This window comes from Tenrec ecaudatus, chromosome 14 (genome assembly GCF_050624435.1).
Source record: "Tenrec ecaudatus isolate mTenEca1 chromosome 14, mTenEca1.hap1, whole genome shotgun sequence".
NCBI lineage: Eukaryota > Metazoa > Chordata > Mammalia > Afrosoricida > Tenrecidae > Tenrec > Tenrec ecaudatus.
This window is the reverse complement of record NC_134543.1, coordinates 95,454,739-95,478,350: the sequence shown is the minus strand read 5'-3', so window position 1 is coordinate 95,478,350 and position 23,612 is coordinate 95,454,739. Positions and strand designations below refer to the sequence as shown.

General features: G+C 40.9%; 1 protein-coding gene across 1 annotated transcript in view; it reads right to left on the bottom strand.

The window, feature by feature from the left end:
• FAM98B (family with sequence similarity 98 member B) overlaps nt 1-18,811 on the bottom strand; it is a 32,470-nt gene extending 13,659 nt beyond the window's left edge. The window contains exons 1-5 of the mRNA XM_075531420.1: nt 18,709-18,811; nt 7,873-8,018; nt 6,630-6,764; nt 3,389-3,567; nt 64-144 (exon numbers count right to left, since the gene is read on the bottom strand). Of these exons, the coding sequence (XP_075387535.1) occupies nt 64-144; nt 3,389-3,567; nt 6,630-6,764; nt 7,873-8,018; nt 18,709-18,779 (612 nt within the window). The 5' untranslated portion in view covers nt 18,780-18,811. The remainder of the gene's footprint in view (nt 1-63; nt 145-3,388; nt 3,568-6,629; nt 6,765-7,872; nt 8,019-18,708) is intronic.
• Nucleotides 18,812-23,612: the final 4,801 nt, after the last annotated feature.

Here is a 23,612-nt window from a genome sequence, read left to right as displayed (position 1 = left end):
GATGTCCATTTATGTGATACTCACTAAATTCAATTACACCAAACTAATGAAAAAAAGACTTACCGCCTTTTCCTGACTTAAATCAATTTTCAACAGTGGTTTCCCCACATGATTTTTCTGGACTTTTGCAAGAATATCCTTCACCTGAAAGTACATATAAAAGAAAGCACCTTTGATGAAACTGCCTGTCGTTTAAGACAAGTAGAGGAAGACCCTCGATGAGACTGACTGACGTCAAGTGGGCAGAGCAACGGGCTCGGCAAACCAATGACGTATGGGTGGCACCGGACCTGGTCAGGAGCCACCCTGATCACTGTACAAAGGGATGCTCCGAGTCGGAACCAACTTGCCGGCACTGAACAACTAACTAGGACAGCAACAATTTGAACCGATCATATTCTGGGTTGAAGTATTGCTCGGAAAGCTAGAAAATAAATAAAATCTCTAAGTAAATTAAAATACATTTTACATACTAAAAATCACTAAAACACATACATTTTTCAAGGAAACACTAATTATATTCATTCAAATTGTAGAACACCATCTTTTCAAGAAGGAATAAAGTACATAGACAACTACCAAACTCCACATCAAACTCACTGCTGTCAAGTTGTTCCTGTCTCACAGGGACCACACAAGACAGACAAGAACAGCCCACAGGGGAGCGCCAGCTGGTGCAGTGGTAAAGCACATGGTTGTTAACCAAAAGTCAGAGGTTACAAACCGTCTGCCACATTTGTTGCAGAAAAACATGGCAGTCTTGGAGTGAAATGGAAAATGAATGTAAACATAAGCAAGGTGTTTGGGGGAGGGGAGGGCAGGAAGAGTAAACGAAATCAATGAAAATTAGATGTCTGTGATGATTACACACTGTAAATATACTAAAGTTCATTGAACTACACACTTGTTATATGTCAACTTCATCACAGTATACAATAGCTCCACTATCAAGGTAAAAATCTATCTGGCAAAATTATGCTTCATAACAATGATAAAACTAGACATAATTCTTATCAATCATAAGGGGTTTAGTTACTTAAAATATGCCATTCTATAGATTCACCAAAAACTAGAAAAAATCCCATTTTTGATCATGTCATTTTGTTAATAAAGTTGTCATTATATAACTCCTCAGTCACTTACTCAGTGAGATTCTGAATGCAGACTTATAATTTCATACATGTTCAGCTAAACTCTTAGGATTTCAACATTATATACTAGTTGTTTTTAAACAATTTTATTGGCACTTAATCCACACATCCCACAATTCAATAGTTCAATCGAATCAAGAATTGTACAATCATTACCATAATCGATCCGAGAATATTTTCTTTTTTCCCCCTATGATTAAATTGCCTTTAAAAAAGAGTAGAAAGAAAATGTGAATTTTTAAACTTTTGATAGGAACTAAATGGAGTAAATAAAAATCCTTCGAAGTACAAATTTAGCAATAAAGGGAAGGGTATTTAACAACTACCTTATTAATGAATCTGCCAGCATTTGAATATAGACATTGTATCCTACTTCAAGAAGGAAAAAAAAGGGGTCCGGAGCTGTTACTACTAATCAAAAACCATTAAGTGAAAAAGCCTTTGAGAGATAAAAACATAGAAGAACTGGAAGATTAGGAATAGTCCAGAACTCTGTAAATTTCAATTCATCCCAGAACTTACAAGCAAGCTTTGAGAGGAAAAGTTCTGAGCAAGCGTCACAGCTTTATTTGCTGGTCTGAAGTCATATGAATTTTTCTCTTTAATGCTGTTTTCATCTTTCTTTAAAAAAAATTGATACTGTTTTCATCTTAATGATACTAAAATTCTCTTGTTATCGTTAAAGCAAATCTTAATTTAATAACACTGAAAAAGATATCTTTATTGAACAGGACTTTAGATTAAGGTCATGTGACTTAAAAATGGATTTTAATATCTATCTTTTCATAAGTATTACTAATTTTTATTTTAAAAGGAAAGCTAAAAAATAAAATTAACAATTTTTAAAATAAAAGGAATGCTGTACTATTCCTTAAGATGACATGCTATCGAACTGACAAAAATCTAAAAACCAGGTCACAACTTGAGTGGAATTCTAAAACATGGCTGACTTGTGAGCAAGGCTTGTAATAATGGGGGAAGGGTTTATTTCCATCCCAAATCAAAGAGGCACATAATTTGTTGTTATTTTTAGCTATTCCAGGAGGTACTCATGTACCAACCAAACAATACTTATCCACCATAAAATGTGCTTGTTCACATGTGGGGAGAAGAGAGGACAAATTCTCTACGTTCATACATTAAGTCATCTGGTCTGGGGTTCCCATGGGGTGGGGTGGGAGGAGCCCTTCACATTCGTAGGTTGGAGACGCGTTCCAGTCACATTCTCTGAAGTAAAAGTTATTCCCCGTGATGTCCCCATAATAATGTCACTTTTAAGGTGCTGCTTCCAACCACACGGTTGCTACTATATACGCCTGAAGGTCATCTGCTTAAAGCCTATCTGCCTAAAGGTGATCTGCCGCCCAAAGCAGTCATATCATCTAACCCTAAGTACAGCCCAATCCCTTCTGAAAAAGATCATCGACTGTTCTCCTGGAGAAGAGCTCAGGGAAACCTAAGGTCAAGTCAGCTCAGAGACAAGTTTAAGCCACCATCCTAACTCTAGAACCTGTCCAGCTTGTTACATATATACCTTCCTGTCACATATATACCTCTAGTACCTCCCTTCCTATTGCATGTATACCCCTAGCTTGTCCCCCTCACGTTACGTGTATGCTTCTAATACAACCCCTTCCTGTTTCATATATGTGCTTACCATGGCTTATATGCAAGATTATATAAACTAGTGAGAGAATACATTACCGCCTCATTCTGGTTCGTGTCGCCATGGAAGAGGTGAGTCCTTGTTTCCTGGCTCTTTAATTTGCCCCTCAACTGCACCACTGTCCCTTAGGACCCGTCCAGATGTGGGGCTGTACCTCACGATGAACTGCCCAAGACTACATTGCAAATCTATTAATGACCACTACACTAGAAAATGTTTAGCTTGCCTTTTGTTCACTTATCGACTAATTCGACTCTTTACACTACTGTATCACAACTTTGTTTAGGAAAGTGAACTTTAAATTTGCAAAATGACATCTAACCTGGCAAACTCCAGCAGAAGGAAAGGGTACCTGATTATTAAGATCTGATTCTTGGATTTTAGTTAAAAGCAAATCAGGTCACATGCACATGAAGTCAAAACCCCAAATTAATTTAAGATAAAACTTCTATTGACATGGACTGTATATACCTTATGCATACAGGAAATAACCTCATTTTTAATATAGTATTTAAATGTTAGCATTCAGGTGAATTCCTGTGAAAATGAACAAATACAACAAATGGACTACCTTTGCTTCCACTTGGCTTAGCATAAGTGGAACGTCAGAAGTTGTTGACTTGGGTACAGCAAGGGTATCACAGATTGCTTGAACTTCTTGATAAATTTCACTTTTTTTATCTAGTTGAGAACTTTTAAGTGTCTTGTTCTGTAATATCTGTAAAGCTTGAAGCTCTGTACTTAAAAATACTGTAATAAAACAAATTTTAAGAGTGTTAACAAAAGTGCAGAAATTTCTTAAAATATTTTACTAAAAATATCTACTTAAAACAGATGTCAACAAGACCAATAACCATTCGCAACTTACAGAAAACCCAGGAGCAATACTGAGTAGTAGAGCGCTGGAAACGTGCAATGAGAAAAGAAGCCAAAGCAGTATGCAGTAGACACTCCAGTCAATGTTGATACGCCAAAACACATGAGTTGATTCCAACTCCTGGGACAGAGCAGAATCGCCCCTGTGGGTTTCCAAGGCTGTAAGCCTTGCAGGCAGCAGATACACTCATCTTTCTCCCAAGGTGTGGCTGGTGGTTTCAAACTGCCGACCTATGGTAAGCAGCCCCACTCACAATGCACTGAGCCACCAGGGCTCCTCGGTCAATATTCATACCGGTTAGTTGTCTTTCACATTGGAAGAGCTAAAGCAACCCCCACTGGAGCAGAGAAGACAAAGAGCCAAGCCCAGTCTCAAGAGCTACACTGCATCTACTTTACCAATAACAGAGGTTTGGCCTAAGACTTTGAAACATATGAATGGACACCAAAAGGGTCCTATAATTTTTTTTAAATCCAAGATTTGATTTACTTAATATCATCAGGGAAACATGAAATAACTTACTTTAGTCTCAATTTTAATCTTCCTGATTTCACACAAACTAGCCTGCTTTAATCAATATATTAAATGATCTACATTACTATTTCAATAAGCATACATTTACCAAAGGCCTATTCTGAGCCAAAAGGGCCCAAGTAGCACAATGATTTCAAGCATTGGACTACTACATTGGCAGTTCAAATCCACCAGCTGCTCCATGCGAGGAAGAGGAGGCTGTCTGCTCCCATAAGATCTGCAGTTTTGGACACTCACAGGGGTACTTCTCCTCTGCCCTATTCAGTTGGTACAAGCAAAAATCAACTCGATGGCAGTGAGTAGCTTTAATTATTCTGAGTCAGGCACTAGGTGGACAATGAGGACAAAACACAGCACAGGACCTACACACAGCCCAAAAGAAGGAACCTACAAGTCAGTCAAGTTGAAACTGTAAAAGATTGTGCAAATCTGTGATCAAACATTCTCACATATGCAGAGTGCTCAATTAAGGAGAGACCATCTAGTCAGACCTGCACTTCCCACAACACAATGTTGTTGCTATCGTTAGCTGCCATGCAATTAGAAAATACAAGTATATGAAGAAGGGTATGACAGAAGAAGCTGCTTCTGTTACAAGATTGTAGTCTTTCTTAAGTGGGTGTGCTTGTACCAAAAAAACTCCAACACGCCCCCCCCCCCCGAGCCAACACAAACCGTAACAAGTTTATGTAAGGTTTCTGAGAAGACTGTAATCTTTACAGCGGCAGAAGGCTAATCTCTTTCCATCACAGTTGCAGATACATTTAGACCTTGCAGTTAGCAGCCGAATGCCTAGCCTATAGTGCCACCAAACCAAAAACCAAACCCACTACCATTGAGTAGATCCCAACCCATCACAACCCTACAGAACAGAAAAGAACTGCCCCTTTGGGTTTCTGAGACTATAAATCTTTATAGAAACAGATTGCCTGGTCTTTCTCCCTAGGAACAGCTGGTGAGTTTGAACTGCTGATCTTGTGGTTAGCAGCCCAATGCATTACCCACTATGCCACCAGAGCTTATATATGAGAAAAGAGAAAAAGGAAATATGCCAAAAGATTATTCATGGTTCTCTCTAGGTAATGAGATTATGAATGATTTTCTTCTCTATATTTTATCTGCTTCTAAGGTTTCTGTAACCATAATTTTACAGTCAGAAAACTTTTTTTATTAAACCTCTATATTTTTACTTATCCCAGAGATCTATAGTATCATCATTATTGAAAGCTAAGGCAAAAAGTAAAAAATGATAGATTACATAGTTCTAACTAGAGCATGCTAATTCCTCTAGCCCTGAGCTTCTAGCTTCCTGATTGTTGCGATATATTTAAACGAACATTGCTAAAAGTAGAAAAATGCCAAATAGATCTTTCTACTAAAAGTATTATCTAACAGAACTCTTCGATATTAGAAAAATGCTTTCAAATAGCCATTTTAAAAAGAATAGCATTAAAATCATATAAAATTAAGCTAATTTCAAGCAGAAAATTTTGAAGGGACTCAATACACAGAAATGGATCTATTATTTAAGGTAGTTTAATGAGTATAGGGTTGTGAGAGCTACATAATCTGTTCTCAATTTGAGAGGATTAAGAGTGAAGGGGTGTGTAGCCTGTCAATCAGGTCGCAGCTTCATGACCTCATTTGGAAGCACTAAGGAGATAAACAGCTCGCTGCAGAGAGGACGCAGGCTCACTCCCTGGGAGACATCACTGCTCAAGGACACAAAGAACTGCACTAGTGTCCTGAGCTGACAGAGCCACGTGGACACCCTGGGCAGCGCTGAGAGGCTTACACCGCCACTGGATCCATAAGACTTCCCACCCCCTGGCCTGTGATCTTCATGCATTCGGCGTCCTTGCATGTGCTGTGTGAGTCTGAAGAGGAGTTTACAGATTCGGATCGGACACATGGGCTAATATCAAACTTATGGGCTTGATCTGCACCGGGCTGGGATATTTTCTCAATATTCAACTGATCTTATACATAAAGTTCTTTCTTGTACTACTAAGCAGCCTAGTTTTGATTTTAAAATAAAACAGGACTAAAAAAATTAAATTGAATGCAGAAATCATCGTTTTCAGCAATCTAGTGATCAATGTCAAGAAATCAATTAAAGGGAAAAATGATTACAGTACTATGTAATAATCACAATAATAGAACATTTAATGATGGCCAAATATGTTAACAAGTATTAGAAATTTTAAGGGATATAATATAGAATTCACATTACATTTATTTAAATATCCGAGATAGTTTCACTTTTTAAATCAAATATTAAACATTTTTAATATTCAAAACACTTAGTGTCTTACTAATAAAATATCATAAATCTTGACTGAGAAATAACATAAACCAGATCAAGTCTCTACTTTTAAATGCTCAAAGAAAGACAACTTACACAGAAGTTTCAAACAGTCATCCTTCTTTTTTAAACGGTCATTAACATCCCCTGATACGAGTGCAGAATATGGACATGCCATTTCTTTTAAAAACCCGCTTATCTCGAGCTGGAAGCTTTCAAGATCATCTCTCCCTTAAAGAGAAAGAAAGAAATCAACAACCATGCACTGAACATGTACCACACTATCTCACAGTGTAAGCTCTACCACGAGTTGACATCAATTTTACATAAAATCCTAAGTAAAAGTATTATTTTTCTTTTCCGCTTCACACTGACCCCAAAGCCTGGGTAAAGGTAAGTGAACAGCTCCTACCTATAGAAAGAGGAATTTCAACTGAAGACCACAACTTTCCACTTAAGAGTGGAAGATTTCAATTTTAAGAATCTAAGTTTGAAAAATACTTTGTATTTAAATTCCTGATGTGTGCCATTTGGTAGACTTTCTACAAACATGCAACTGAAATATTAAAAGTACTATTATGGCTACAATTACCGAGTTTAGAGTGAAGGCTCCATTTCTATTATGTTTCTTGGTATTCAAATAATAAATTTAAATTCTATGCCACATTATCTTTATTTCATAATAAATTACATAGCAACTAATGACATATGTTGGCTGTAAGCATTGGGTTTATTTTACTTTTCATCAATTGAATTCTGCTGGATTTGACAAGGAAAAAAATTTTTAAATGTAAGGGAAACTTTAGAAGGGTTACTCTGACCTATATCCCAATGCCCACTGGCAATTTTTACTTTATTATGTTAGCTGACACTGTACCAGCCAAAGGTGCTCCAAAGCCTCCAGTCCCACACTAGCAGTAACTTAAACAAGCGTGCCTGGGCTGTTGCAGGACTCTTTCAAGTGTCTCTAAGGGAACCCAGGCACGCGGAGTTGCAGGCTTTGGACTACAACTTAAATTAGGGAAATACTCATTTTTTAATTAACTCATTCTAAAGAAGCAATGTTCAAAAATTATTAACTATTAAGTAACAAATTCAGACCCATTCCAACAGAATACTAAGGTTAATATAATTGATAAACATTAACTTATAATTACACAGCAAATTTAAGCACCAACTTTGGACTTACTAAAATTTAATCCAAAGACTTTTAATACCACACACTGAAGCTCTTTATAATATTAATAATCTATCTTGACATTGCTATTTAGCTATGAATCATAAGCTATCATTTCATTTCACAATCACACAAAAAAGTAAATGAAATCAGTGACAATACCAGCTGAAGTGATACTTTCTTCCAAGTTGCATAGTGATTTTATCTGAGTGCCGAGCCAGATACAAAGCTCTGAAAACTCAGGCGAAGACAGCCCACTCTCAGCTGCTTTGACAAGGGCTTGCTCTTCTGACAGCGGTCCCTTGTACCTGCAACAGACGGGGCGAGGGGTGTTAGCAAAACATCTGAGGAATCCGTATTTGCAGACACCACTCCACCATTTTTACAGCAGTACCACGGAGTCAAAGAGGAGATATGTACAAAATTTCGTTTGCCATTGTTAAACTACAGGCCGGCAGTTTCAAATCGCAAACTATCCATAGGATACAGATGAAGTTTTCTACTCCTGTAAACATTTACAGTCTCAGAAACCCACAGGCAATGAGTTTGGTTTGGGTTCAGAGGGGCTGGTACGACCTCCATGTGAGAATATATATTTCCTCACCAGTCATCAAACTTTGATGCCTATCTTTCCATGTGTTTTCTGAATGCTCTCGTAAAGAACTGTTATTTTCAAATGTTCATTTTGCAGGTAACCAAATGAAGACTTATTGAAGGCTAAGTCTCAGTTGGGATACTGACCTTAAGTAGCAGGCCAGGCATAGTACTAGGCGTATGTATCCTTACACTCCGTTTAATCCACACAGCACTCTAGGAAGTTAGTCTGACCTCAGTACTGTCAGCTGGGGCTACGTAACAAAGCCATAGCACCAAGATTCAAATTCAAATTTGACTTCAAATGCTCGACATGAATTCTCAAAACTCTGCCCTCAACCATAAGGAAAGTGAACAGCACGGCCCAGGAGATGAACCAAGAAATGGCAGAGGTAGAAGAGGTCAGCTCCCTGCGGACATGACTTGTCTCCATGTCTTAAACGGCCTCTCACTGAGCTTCAGTAATAAACTTCTTACTGCCTTCTCTTTGCTTTCCTTTCTGCAAAAATCAAGTCCTACATTTACTAAGGCATACTCAGGGGTGATAAGCTCGTCCAGTATCTCAGAAATACCTCCTGCTCTCTTGAGGCTCAGGCCAGTTGAGGGTTCCTCTGTGCTGTGCCTTTTCCTCAGTCCTCTGCTTTTCTTGCCATTAGGCTGAGTCTCGAGAGTCCATCTGCATTATTGTTTTTACCGGAGTGACGGTGAGCTGAGTCTGAATCACAGCCACTGCGACGCACAGTGAACCCATAGAGCAGAGTAAAACTGGCCCACAGGCTTTCAGAGCTGTCATCTCTACGAAATCAGATTGCCAGGTCTTTGTGCCCACAGAGCTGTGGAGTGGGCACGAATGACCAACCCTTCATTGGCAGCCTAACGAGTCAGCATTGCACCACCAGGGCTCCCTGACCACACGGACAGTCGGACTGACACTCGAGCCATCACTGCCTGGGAGCCCTGGCAGCGTAGTAGTTACGTGCTGGGCTGCGGATCTAAAGGTCTTCAGTTCAAACTGTGGGAACTGAGGACGGGGAAGGTGTAAATGGTCTATTCTCTCCTCTCTCATCACTAGAGCTGGGAAAACCACCTCAGCGCTAGAGTGAGGACGAAGACCTCCATGAGATGACTGATCAGCGCCAGACACACAGATTTCTGCCGAAAACAGGTTCTTCACAAATACTGTCTATAAAATGTCAAGTTGCCTCCTGCAGAAGCCTGGTTTCTCACACACACGATTAATAGGTGCATTCACAGTCACTGCATTTGTTTACCACTTAGTTAAAAATCATTTTATTGGGAGTTCTTACAGATATTATAACAATTCATAATTCAATTAGATCAAGTATAATTATACAATTGCTGCCACCATCAGTTTCAACACATTTTCTTCTTGAACAGTTTGATATCAGCTCCCCTTTATCCACTCCCTCAGACCCCACCCCTAGGAACTCCTTTTTTTTTTTTTTTTGCCTTATCTTATACCATCCAATGTATCCGTTCACCTAAAATTCTGTTATTCATCCCCCTCAAGTGTAGTTATACAGTCAATTATCCTACAGGTGGTCTTTGGGTCTCCACTTTGTCCATGCTCTTTCATGTCAATTTGCTAGTTTCTAAGCTTCTGATACCGATTCCCATCAACACCTCATGATCACACAGGCTGGTGTGCTTCTTCCATGTGGGCTTTGTTGCTTCCCAGCTAAGTGGCCGCTTGTTTATCTTTAAGACCCCAGACTATAACTTTCAATAGTTGGGCACCATCAGCTTTCTTCACATTTGCTTATACACCCATTTTGTCTTGAATAATCACGTAGGGAAAGTATCATACAGTGCCACAATATTAGAACAAACTGTTCTTGTACTGAGGTAATATTTAAGTAGAGGCCCAAAGTCCATCTGCTTCCTAGTTGTATATGTGTATACCTATCTTTATATATTTACATAAACACATATATATCTTTAAACATTTATATATACATATCCATACTTATCCCTGTTTTTTTTTTTACTTTCTTCTTCTTTCCCCTTTTTCGTTTTTCTTTCCTTCTGCCCCACTATCATATTTACCCATCATTCACCTCTCGGGAATTCCTCTTGGACACATTTCAATTGATCAAACACAACCAGCTCATTTTTAGAACCCTTGCTATTCTTCTGTCCCTGTCATTAAGGACTCACTGCTCCCCTCCCCCTGCCTCCTCCCCTCCTTTGCCCACCTCCACCCCCAAAACTTCGGTGCATTGCTGACCTGTCTTCTTGGGGTTCTTATCCTGCCTATCTTAAAGGGAAAAAAAGAAAAGACCAAGCATAGAGCTCCAAGCCCCAGTGTTATCCTGACCCAGTGTAGACGAGTATCTGCTAAGTTGCAAGGAGGACATGTTGTAAAGCATCAGTCCAGTCCTGATTTCTCAGGGTTCCGTATCCCAGAACCCTTCTGGTCCTCAGCATGCGCGACCAAGAGGCGTGCCTCCTACAAGTCCCCATTGCTCTTCGTACAGGCAGGGATGGAGTGGTCCAGAGTCCACCCCCACTCCCTACCCTGTTACACCTTTAGACTTGCAATGTTTACCACTCTTAAGGCGCATTTAACACCACTGTTTACTGCCAGGCACTTCCTTTGAAGTGTTCCCCTTGAAGGCTCACAATATTCAGCTTTAGCACATGGCCCATTTATTGTATGTACTAACAAGAGGCTTGCACACCACATTATGAAGAAACCCTGTTGTTGAATAAACCCTGTGCTCTGCAGTCTATTATCTTTTTCTTCCTTAACTGCACATGCCACTCCTAAGGACCCATTCCACTACGGGGCTGGATCCCACACAAAGCCACCAGCTGCCCCTCAGGACAAAGTCAGGGCTCCCAAGTCCCAGTTCAGAAACCCACAGGAGCAGTTGTACCCGGGCTTATAGGGCCACTAAGAGTCGGCATAAGCTCAGAGACAGGGAGTTCCGTGTCCTGGTGTTCATTTCCCTAATTCTTCTTTTCCAAAGTCTCTCACGATGCCTCAGTCAACCGTGCTCTGCACCTGCAACTCCTCCTCCTTCAATGCTGCTAATTCACACACGTCACTCTCAACCGCTCTTCCACCTGACTTCCCGAGCACTCACCTCTGAATTCATCAATATTTCTAGGCCATTGTTTCCTCTGCCCTGCATATAGTTATTCAATCTATGCTGTCTTCAATTTCTTCCATATGCAATGGCTGTTCCTAACTCACTCCCTTCCATCGCGTGTATTCAGACAGTACACTACCGGCCCTGTGGGCTTCGCAGGCTCTACATCCTTGCAAAGGCAGAAAGCAGCTTCTCTCTGATGGCATAACCGCAGGTCTTGGGGTAAGCAGAGTAGGGCGCAGCTCACTCCTCCACCCGGGCTCGGCTAGCATTGCATTTTGTTCACCGAGTAGCTATTTCCAAAACTAAGCCTTGATGTCTACCCTTTGTCTACTTCAACCCTAATTTCCCATCAGTTTCAAAGCCTTTTAAGAATTATTTGCCCTTCAATGTAGCAGCAAGGAATTACTAAATCAAAATGGAGGCTGAACATGATAGTGAGACAAAAGTAAAAGGAAAGAGAGGAAAGAAGCAGGTGGCAAAGGACATTTATGGAGGCCTAAATACAGACGTGGACATATGTAAAATCATATATAACAAAAGGGGAATAGAACTATGTACTCACATCTATAGGTTAAAAATTAAGGTTGCGGATGGACACTGGGCCTGACTCAAGTACTCCCTTAACACAAGAAAACTTTGTTCTAACCATCTAGCATTCTGTGATGCTCACCTTCCCGACACTATCGCTGAAGACAAAATGGGTGCATAAGCAAATGTGGTGAAGAAAGCTGATGGTACCTGTCTATCAAAAGATATAGCATCTGGAGTATTAAAAGCTTGAAGATAAACAAGCGGCCATCAAGCTCAGAAGCAACAAAATCCACATGGCAGAAGCACAACAGCCTGTGTGATCACGATGTGTCGATGGGATCAGGTATCAGGCATCTAAGATCCAGAACAAAATCATACCTGAGGTAAATGGGTGGGGAGGGGGTATGGATTGGCGACCCAATGTCCACTTGTAGACAATTGAGGACATCGCCTCACAGAGGGGCACAGGGAAGAGATGAGCCAGTCACGGTGCAGTATAGCACCGATGATACACACAACTTTCCTCTAGTTCTTTGGTGCTTCCTTCCACCACTATCATAACCTCAATTCTACCTCAAAAATACAAATTGGATTTGACCAGAACATGCGCACTGCTACAGATAAGAGCCCCCAACACAGAGAATCCAGAATAGATAAACCCCTCAAGGCCAACAAGGAGAGTAGAGATACCAGGAGGATTAGGGGATGGTGGGGGATAAAGGGGGAATCAATCACAAGGATAAATCTAGAAGCCCCTCCCAGGGGAATGAGTAATGGAAAAGTGGGTGAGGGGAGACAGAGGATGATATAAGATATGGAAATGATAATCTATAACTTATCAAGAGTTCGTGAGGGAGAGCAGACGGGAAGAAATGGGGAGCTGACATCAGGGGCTCAAGTGGGAAGAGAATGCTTCGAAATGATGATGGTGGCGTATGTGCAAATGTGCCTGACATGTTGGATGAATGTATGGATTATGATGAGATGTAAAAGTCCCCAATAAAAGTATTTTTTGTCTTCAGCGATCCTATCATGGAGGTGTGCAGCCCATGATATGATTTTTTGTTCTTTGATGCCTGATAACATCCCTTCAGGACCACTCTATCACACAGGCTGGTGTGTTCTTCCATGTGGACTTTGTTGCTTCTGAGCTAGATGGCCGCTTGTTTATCTTCAAGCCTTTAAGACCCCAGTCACTATCTCTTTTGATAGCCTGGCACCATCAGCTTTCTTCACATTTACTTGTTCACCCACTTTGGCTTCAGCAGTTGTGTAGGGAGAGTGAGCATCATAGAGTTCCAATTTAATAAAAGAAAGTATTCATGCATTGAGGGAGTGTTTGAGTAGAGGCCCAAGGTACTTCCGCCACCTTAATACTTAACCTATAAATATAGACACATAGATCTATTTCCCCATCCTCCTATATATATTTGCATGTACATGTCTTTGTCTAGACCTCCATAAATGCCCTTTGACTCCTAGCTCTTTCCTCCATCTCCCTTGACTTTCCTCCTGCCCTACTACCATGCTTCGTCACCACCTGGGTTCTCTACGCAACCTTACCCTTGATCATTCCCCACTAGGCCACTCCTGCCTCTCTACCATTTTGGGTCCCATGTTGTTCCCTTGTCCCTGTGTTTGTTAACACCACTTCCTTACCCCCCCCACCTCCCCCTATCCCAAGTCCCCCCGGAACTGTCGGTCCTGTTGTTTTTCCTGCAGATAGTTCATCCAGCCTGTCCTATTCAGACAGACTTGTGGAGACACTAACATGCACGAAAACAAGACAGAGGAAAACAAAGCAACAGTATACAACCAGACAACAAAAACAAACCACTGACAAAGAACAAAACAAAACACTTCACAAGATAAAAGCTTGTAGTTAGTTCAGGGATCGTTTGCTGGCTCTTAGGAGCGTTTTCCAGTCCAGTCTGTTGAGGCACCACGCCGTGGCCCCAAAGTCCACTTTCAGCATTCTCTTGATGTCCCGCTGCACTCCCCCAGTGCTTTGCCTCGGTGTGGTGGGATCAGGTCAGGTGCAATTCCCACACTGTGTCTCCGGTGCTGTCCCCTGTATCGCCCTTAGTCACTGAGGGGCATCATTTCTCATAGTGGGGCCAGCCATGTTGTTCTCTCTGTGGACTGGCTGCTCTACTCAGGAACATCATCCTCACGGCCTGATGGGCCAGGCTGTGTTCCACTGTCTCCTCCTGCCCCTTCATCTGCTCCCGTGTGCTCTGATCAGATACGTCCATCTCCCGGAGCTGCAGAGTCAATGTCGTCCTTTGGAACAAATTCTTTTCGGGGGAGGGGCAGGAATCCACTTAATTTATGGTGCTGGGGCCAGCCTCCCAGACCTCTCCACTGGTTCCCTACTCCACGCCGGGATATTGCATTCACACCTTGCGGCACTGGGTTGAAGTCTGGTCCCACTTTCCCTGTGGAGATATAAACAATACCCTCCCCTTGGGTGGATTAGTGCCCCATGACCCCACTCCCCTTTTCTTCCTTATATTCACCCTTTTGTTTTCCTTATGGGTGCATAAGCAAATGTGGTGAAGAAAGTTGATGGTGCCCAGCTATCAAAAGAGATAGTGTCTGGGGTATAAAGGCTTGAAGGTGAACACGCGGCCATGTAGCTCAAAAGCAAAAAAAGCCCTCATGGAAGAAGCACACCGGCCAGTGCGATCACGAGGTGCCAAAGGGACCAGGTATAAGGCATCATGCAAAAAAAAAAAAAGATATATGTGTGTATGTATATATATGTGTGTGTATGTGTATATATATATGTATATATATGCCATATTGAATGAAGGGGGAAGTGCAGAGTGGAGACCCAAGGCCCAAGTGTCAGCCAATGGAGATCCCCTCATAGAGGGGTTTAGGAGAGGAGATGGGTTAATTAGGGTGCGAGGTAGTATCGATGAAGAACACAGCTTTCCCCCAGATCCTGGATGCTTCCTCCCCCCAACTACCATGATCCGAATTCTACCTTGCAGGGCTGGATAGGACAGAGGCTGTACACTGGTACATATGAGGGCTGGAGGCACAGGGAATCCAGGGTGGATGATACCTTCAGGACCAAGGGTGTGAGGGGCGATGCTGGGAGAGTGGAGGGTAAGTGGGTTGGAAAGGGGAAACTGATTACAAGGATCCACATGTGACCTCCTCCCTGGGAGAGGGAAGGCAGAGAAGGGGGGTGAAGGCAGACTCCGGATAGGGCAAGACATGACAAAATAACGATGTATAAATTACCAAGGGCACATGAGGGAGGGGGGAGCGGGGAGGGAGGGGGAAAAAAAGAGGACCTGATGCAAGGGGCTTAAGTGGAGAGCAAATGGTTTGAGAATGATTGGGGCAGGGAATGTATGGATGTGCTTTATACAATTGATGTATGTATATGTATGGACTGTGATAAGAGTTGTATGAGCCCCTAATAAATTGTTTTTTTTTAAGTATGTTTTAAAGAATTATTTGCCCTTATTTTGCCATTAAGTAACCAACACTTCTTTCCTATACTACTATAACTCATTCTCCAGTGCGTTGTCATCCTTACTTACAGACTCTGCCACTGCTGACAGAGACCTCAAAAGTGCCCCGTTTCCGATGGTCTGAGGATTGGTCTCTTCCTGCCCAAACAGCGTGTCCTTCTAGCCAGGGGAGTGGCAACTAACATGGACCAATCGCCTCTGTGTTAACATTTTGATGGAAGTTAGAGAGACGTGGAGAGAAGAGCCATTCTGAGAAATTTTACTCCACCACAGGTGGGTTTGTGAGTGTGAAATGCTTACCTTTCCGTTACCAACAGAAGCTTAAGCACTGCACCACCAAACCTGCTTGTCCAACAAATATGGATGCTCAAAAATATTCAAAATCAACTTCCTTTCATAAGTATTTCTCAACCTAAGCTGTGACGTTTTTAAGCACTGCGCTTAGGTATACTCTGCTCCTAGACATTAGGACTCAGTCTGTCTGGCTGTTTGCTAGCCTCCCACATTTCCACCAGCACTCTACTTGATTCCGATGCACAACCAAGGGTAAGGGACTGTCAAAATAAAAGAAACTTCTGACTTTGATATGGCCTGCTCCTTCCACAGATAAGAAAACTGAGGTTATTCTTGTACTGCTTTACATTTATGCTATATTCCTACATTGTTCTTTCCTGTATATTTCTTCTTTTTTTAAATTTTTTTTATCTTTCTTCTTTTAATTCCTCCCTTTGGTTTCCTATTCTTTTCTTCACAAACTAAGACACCTTCGCTGATATCCTAAATGTTGTAATCACAACAAAAAAAAGTATTACTTAACAACTATCGGTACTTAAAAACTGCATTCAATATGCTTGTATTGTAAATAACAACTACTCCTTTTATCATTACGAAATCATTATCATTACAAGAGAATTCAAACTTGTGTCTAAATTGTCAAAAGTTTTTCACTTTCCATACTCAAAGAAAAAAAAGGAAGGAAAAGGTTCTCTCATTCCTTATTCCATAAAGTATTGCCAACTCCCACCATTCTTATCTGGAGGACAGCAGAACCCCAGCGCTCAACCGCATCAGTACATCATCGGATTTCCACGTGAAAGGTCAAGAAATTTGCATCGGAGCTTGAGCAAAACATCAGAATCTGACCCGCACGTCTGATTTTTGTAAACAAAAGCAGTTTGTGTTTCAGTTGCTCGGCATTAGGTTAGTACGCATTGTTTATATATCTTCTGCGGCTGTGTTCGCTATATAGTAATTTTCTTAGCTTTTGTGGCTTCTAATACTGTTTTTAAATAAAAAACATGGGTCCTAAGAGTTTTTTTAAAAGAATCATAATAAATCAGGAACTGATCAGTATTGTTGATGATAATTTAGTAAATCCTTTTAGAAAACAGGTAAGGAAACTGCCAACAGCAGACCACATTAGACAGATTTTTTTTTTTTTTTTTAAGAGAAAGCCAGCCAGGTCCTAGTGAAAAAACTGAAAGGCAGATACCAGTTAATTTGATGGAAGGGGATTCTCCTTCCAAACAGTGACTCTCCATACCTCCTCTCTACATCCGTGTCCACAGATCCACACTGTAATTGTTAAAAAAAAAACTTTTTAAATGTTGTTTTTTATTTATATTATATTATTGAACTCTGAACTTATTTACTTTGAAACCTCTGTGTAATGTTTTGTAAAAAAAGGCAATGTTAGGGTAAAAACTTGGTTTTTGAGAACAAATTAATCAGTTTTCAGTTATTTCTTATGGGAAAAACTGATCCAGAACGCGAGTGCATCACATCTCCTTCTGGAATGGATTCGTGTCAAGGTCTGGGGTTCTACTGTCCTTGAGAGCTCAAACTGAGTCCAAAACTCAATGAGAGCTTCAAATTGTTCACGGGAAAATTACCTTCTCTCTTAATCCCATTTTTCCATGAACTTTGTAAGCCCCTCTTGTACTAAGTATTTTAACCTTCCCTTTTGGTTACGTCCTTAACAAAGTAAGATGAAAATCCCCAGCCATCTCGGAAGTACAAACTATCCCCTAAAGAAATGAAAGCACAGTTCTTTCACTTGATAAGTGAGTCAAAATTGACACAAAGGCGATGAACTTCGTGTGTGCTTACTGGACGCAAGACTCTAACACTGGATCATTCAAAGTAGTATGGACTAACAGGGCAGTTGATAGCGGAGCAAGTGCAGTCTCAGGGGGGTAAATATAAAGAGATGGGATCTTTTCAAGCTTCACTATAACGCGGAGACAGTACAGCATCCCCCAGTCAAGCAACACCATCCTGTCGACATTCCCCCAAGCTCTCCATTTCCGTGAATGTTTAAACTTGGTCAGCTTTGGCCCTGCGTTTCCCTCCGCGCACGCTCTCCTCTGGACTTTTCATTTATTCAACCACTATTCAGCCAGACTCCGCTCTAGGTGGTGCTGGAAATAGCGGCACTAGCAGGGGACCCGTTGGCCTAGGGCTTACTTTAGAGGAGATGGGTGCAGGAGGCCGGGGACGGGAGGGGAACGAGGGTTCGAGAAATTAAAAAAGGCAAGATAATTTGGGGATAGAGCAAGGGCTGTAAAGAAAAACAGGATGAGGCTGAGCGGGAGCCTGCGAGGCATCCATTGGTCCCTTTGCCTGCACTGGTTCTCCTCAGCCCCTCCGCACTTAGCACTCGGCATTATCACTTCCATTGGGCTCTCGGTAGCCCCCACCATTACGTAAACTATGGTCATCTGAAAGTGGCTTTGTTCCCTGCATAAATATGCATAAATTTTTCCGATGCATAAACATGCATCGATGAATTGAGTAACTCCGAGTACCGCTGCCCTTAACGAACGGGTGGAAGGCTGGAAGGCATGGCTCAGGACTGAACTGAGACCCTTCGGCGGGTCTAGGAAGCAGGAAATCATCGTTCCCAGGCCCCCAAACAGCCACAGGTAGTCCCCGTCGGGGGGTAACCGCCGCGGCCAGGCCCGCAGCCCCGTCTCGGGGAACTAGCCGGGCCGGAGCCCCGCCGCTCGGCGCCGATCCGGGAACCCGGCTGCAGCTCCCGGCAGGGAGTGGAGCAGAGGGGGGCACGCGCCCCAACTCTCCGGTCCCGCTCCACCCCCCAGGCCGTTTGCTCGCCCGCCTCCCGCTTAACCCCGTCGGCGCCGGAAGCAGGCCCGTCCTGCGCCGACCGGGCCCCGGCGAGCGCCGCAGGGAGCAGGCGGCCGCGACCACGCGGAGAGCGGACCTCCGTTGGTGGGAGGGGGAGACGCGCCCGGGACACTCACCCCAGCGCCTCCAGAGTGTCCAGCACGTCCCACTCCATCGCAGGCGCGAGCCCTGGCTCCGGCCCTCTCATGGTCCTCCGGCCGGAAGACTGTCCGGCGCTCAAACGGGCCCGCCGGAAACGGGTGTCCCCGCGCCCAGGTTCCGGTCTGCACCCCGACCGTGACCGTCCCGGGCGCCTGCAGGGGCCCAGTCGATAGCACGGAGTCCGGAGAATGACTAGGAACGCTTAGCCAGCGCTTTTTGTGCCCCCCCCCAAATATAAATTTATGTGTGTGTATTATATATATATATAATATAATGTATTATATATATAATATATATAATGTATTATATATAATAGAATTATAGAGAAATTAAAAGGCCTTTTCAAGCTTTGGACTTTATCCATGGGTTGATGCCAATCTTAGCAATGAACCATAATTCTGTGTTCTCAATTGTATCAGACCTGCTTTAGGAAAAAAATATCCTGAGATCTAATTGTAACTAGCCTGAGCTGAAATAGTAACGGCATCTCCTTAAACATAGTTTTTTAAAATCCATATACGTGACCACGTGACAAATTTAATATAAAGAGGAAATCAGGTCGTTTATAACCAATACAATGCTTAATTACAAAATACAGGTGAAGAGATCAGATACTAGCATCTATCGTGGGATCCCTGTACATACAGGTGTAGGGCATGTGCTTCCGTTTGTTTTATTACTGACAAGTAGATGAATTGTATAGGTAAGAAAGGATCATAGTAGTTGAGACAAGGTAGTTGAGATTTTCCAAATTGTGTCTAACACTCTGTAAAGTTTTGAACAAAACATACTCCTTCTGTGTTACAGTCCAAGAGCTTCTGTATTTATTAATCCTTGTAAAAACTGTCTGTTTTATATAGAGAAAAGAAAGTCAGAATTTGATTACAGCAGGTTCATCACCTTCATGAGTATCCAGTAGGACAGCCAAAAACTGTGCACTGAGTCTAAGAAGGTGACTAATGCACGTCAGAAATGCAGTAAAAAGGAGCCCTGCTGGAGCTGTTGGACTGCTAAGGTCAGTGGTTCAAACCCAACAACCACCATGGGGGGGAGGAATAAGGCTATCTGCTGCAGTGCAGGAAAGATTTTAAAAACCTGGTCATTATGAGTTGCAATTGTGTGAAGGCAGTGCATTTGGTTTTGGGTAACGCAGTGATAGTGCTGTTCCCCATGTCCTTTATCATCCCTAAACGGTAAACATTTTTTCCATAAATTAGAAACTTTCTCTGGGGGAGGGAAGGAAAATAACTTCTGCTCTATCCTTTTATCCTCAACAAACCAAACTCACTACCACATCCAGTTGATTCTGACTCACAGCAAATCTATAGCCCAACTGACCCTGTGAGTTTCTGAGACTATAAATCTTTTTTATGTCTTACTGTCCTTGATATAATATTCACAAATCATACACTCCATAGTTAAACCACTACTAAAAATTAACTGTATATATATATATATATATATATATATATATATATATATATATATATATATATATATATATATACACAGTTATTTTCACAATCCGTTCTAATGCCCGCTCCCTGCTCCTGTATCCACTATTGCTCCCTGATTCCCCTTCTCCCTTTCCCAATAAGCCAGTGTGTCAGTTATTCTCTCTGTGCGTCCACTCCAGTACTTCCTAAGCTGCAACATCTGACTGAAACAATAACAAACAAAAACAAAATGGAACAGAAAGAAGAAAATAATAAAAATATAAAGAAAAATAAAGAGAAAGAAAAATCAACATTTAACGAGGCAAAGAAGAAATGTCTGTCGTGAAATAATGGAGAAAGATTTCAGCATAGAGCAAATCCAGGCTGGATCAGGAGAGAGGTCAACCGACCGAGTATCCTATTATACCATGGTTAGATCCACCATGATCAAGTTTACCATAACCTCCATCTGATAGAAAAGCTGTCGAGTCTCTCGTCTGTGACTAAACCAACCAGACCCCCTGCAGATGGCTTTGGGATCCCCCCATCCTCCATAGCCTTCTGCAGAGTGGGCGTTCACAGTTGAAGCTCTGATGCTTCATCTTCATCATATTTGGATTTTGTTATTGTCATCTTTGGATCACACAGGCTGGTAGTGTGCTTGTTCAGTGTGTACTTAGTTCACACCTCACTTAGATGGCTGTTTGTTTGAATACAAGCCTTTGAGACCCCAGGCACTATTCCAGTTGTTAGCCTGGCATGATTTGCTTTCTCACCACACTTGTGGGAGCACCCTTATCTCCAGGGATCTCTTAGTAAAGGTGAGAACAGGGGTACGTTTTAGGAACTAACTGCTCTTGAATTCAGGGCAGGCTAGAATTACAGGGGAGCTCAGAATCCATCTGGTTGTTCCTGGGTTATGAATGACTGGGTAGTTACGTAGTCTGGTGCCAACTTGAGACTACTAAGAATGAAGGGGTGGAGTCTAGCGTTTCAATCCGGTCACAACTTGATGACCTCATTTGGGGGCGCCACAGAGATAAATAGCTCCCTGGAGGCCAGATAACACACCCTCTCTGCTTGATATTCCTGCTGACAAGCCACATACAGCCACACTGATGACAGCCAGAGCCCTGGAGCTGAAGGAGCCAGGTGGAAACCCCTGCCAGCACTGAGATGCTTCCACCACCACCAGTGGATCTACAAGACTTTCCACCCACTGGCCTATGATAAGGTGGCCAGATTTTAACATTGGTAAAGCAGGACACCATTGACGGGGCGGGGAGGGGTTGGTTCTTGATTAAAATTTTGGTCTATGTGGAGCAACAAAAAGTTTCATAGAACGCAAAAATAGTATTGTAATATTTTTTAAATTTCAACATAAGTACAATTTACAAATATAATACATTAAAATATGTATTGTATTATTTTATTCTTTGGCATATTTCTCATTTGAGTGAAATTTTTTTAGTAGATTGCTGTCATTGTTTAAAAGGTCATGAGATTTTCACAAGAATTTGTTAAATTATATTTCACACATAAAATGACTTTCAAAGTCTCAACACTTAATTGCGATTTTTCTGATGTCCACACTTTATTTACCATAGAAAAAACACGTTCAGTCGCAGCATTAATTCCTGGTAAAGGTACTGCTTATTCCACAATTTTTAGTGCATTATTGTATGGAACATGGTTTGTTTCAAAATGATGAAATATTTCTAACCATTTGTTCTCTATTGTGATTCTTGCTGATGCCCAAGAGTTAACTTTTTCCTTATCAATATATATATTTTTAATAATGATACCTCATTAAAAAGATCATTTTCAGAAATATTACTATATGGGAAATTTTGAGTAATATGATTGAATGATTTTTGCACATCATTCCAATTAAGTTCTTGTTTTAATGTAACCCAATGAAAATGTTTAATATCATTGTAATGTACGGTCCACTCTTCTAAATAATCTATGCAGTTACTATAGAGCTTTTTAACGTGATTCCTGATATTTGCACGATTTATTGCACTTTGTTCTTCTAGCTGGCTTATACTATTACGGATAGTTAACGGAAGAAAATTATTTTCTAACCGCTCTTGACACTGAAATTTTAAATTATTAACTTCATTTGCTACTTCGATTACCTAAATTTTGTCACCTTCAATAAGTTTTATAGCATTTTGAAAAAGAGCTGCCTGATTGTGTACAAACTCTAGGCAAATTTTTGAAGATTTTTTTTCAAAGAAACTCTTCTAAAATTCTAGGACATTTATCCTGTGATCGAAAGTAGGACTTCAAAGGATCATATATTTTCAAAATTCTGTCGACAGCCCGCAAAAGAACTAACCAGCGCGTTTTACTGTATACAAGTATTTTCTGATATTTGACTTCCGCAGTTTCACAAAATTCTTTAAGCATTTCAACATGCACAGTGTATATATAGGAATAAGAATATATTTTAATAAAAACATTTTTCACATCTACAGGCAACAAATCAGCAGCTGTTTGAATGGCGTTATGGATTATGTGTGCTGCACAACCAACACCAATAATGTTTTGATTAAGGTTTTTGTTTAATTTATACAAAATATTATTTGTACCTCTTCTCATTTTTCCTCCAAAATTTGCGTTCATGTTGTCTGCACAATATGCAATCATTTTATGTTTTAAATTGGTTTTTTTTCTAAAATATTAATAATGGAACTGAAAACTATTTCAGAAATTTCACCGGGCACAGAAATGAAATCTAAAATTCTACTTTTTATTAGTTTCCAAATCAAAAAATCTAAGAATGGTTGGAAATAACTTTATATCCTTATGATTAGATGCATCAGAATATGTGGGTATAAAATTAATTTTTTTCTACATTTTTGTTTAATTCTGAAAATGCATATGAGGAAAGCACCTACACACAATTGCCTCGGATTTTGTTCTAGCACAGGCAAATTTTTGGTTGATTGACTTTCTGATGACTTGTGGTGTACAGTCCATAGACCTGAAGGAATAATTGTGATTAATAGCATGAAAAGACATAAGTCCTTTTGCTAATGCTAATTTTTCTTTTCTTCATCTCCATAAGTTGTTTTCTGAAAAATTCCTGTATTTTGGAGGAAGACGCAGCAGTATTTAACGATCTTTTATGTTTCTGTGTCTCCAAGTGCTTTGAAATATCATTCTTCCCACCGTGCGAAATAGAAAATTCACCATTACATTTCTCACATTTTACCATGTAATGCTTTTGGTTTTTAATAAAAGGAAATTCACTTCTTAGATCATCGTTGACTTTGCATCCTCTTTTCTTACTCATTATGTTAAAAATCTAAAAAAATAATTTAAAATTATATTATAAATTATTATATACATATTGCTTAAAAACACAGCAAGTAGGTACATAATTACATGAACATATTTTATTGTTAGTTTATAAATTAAATTAATTTGATTTA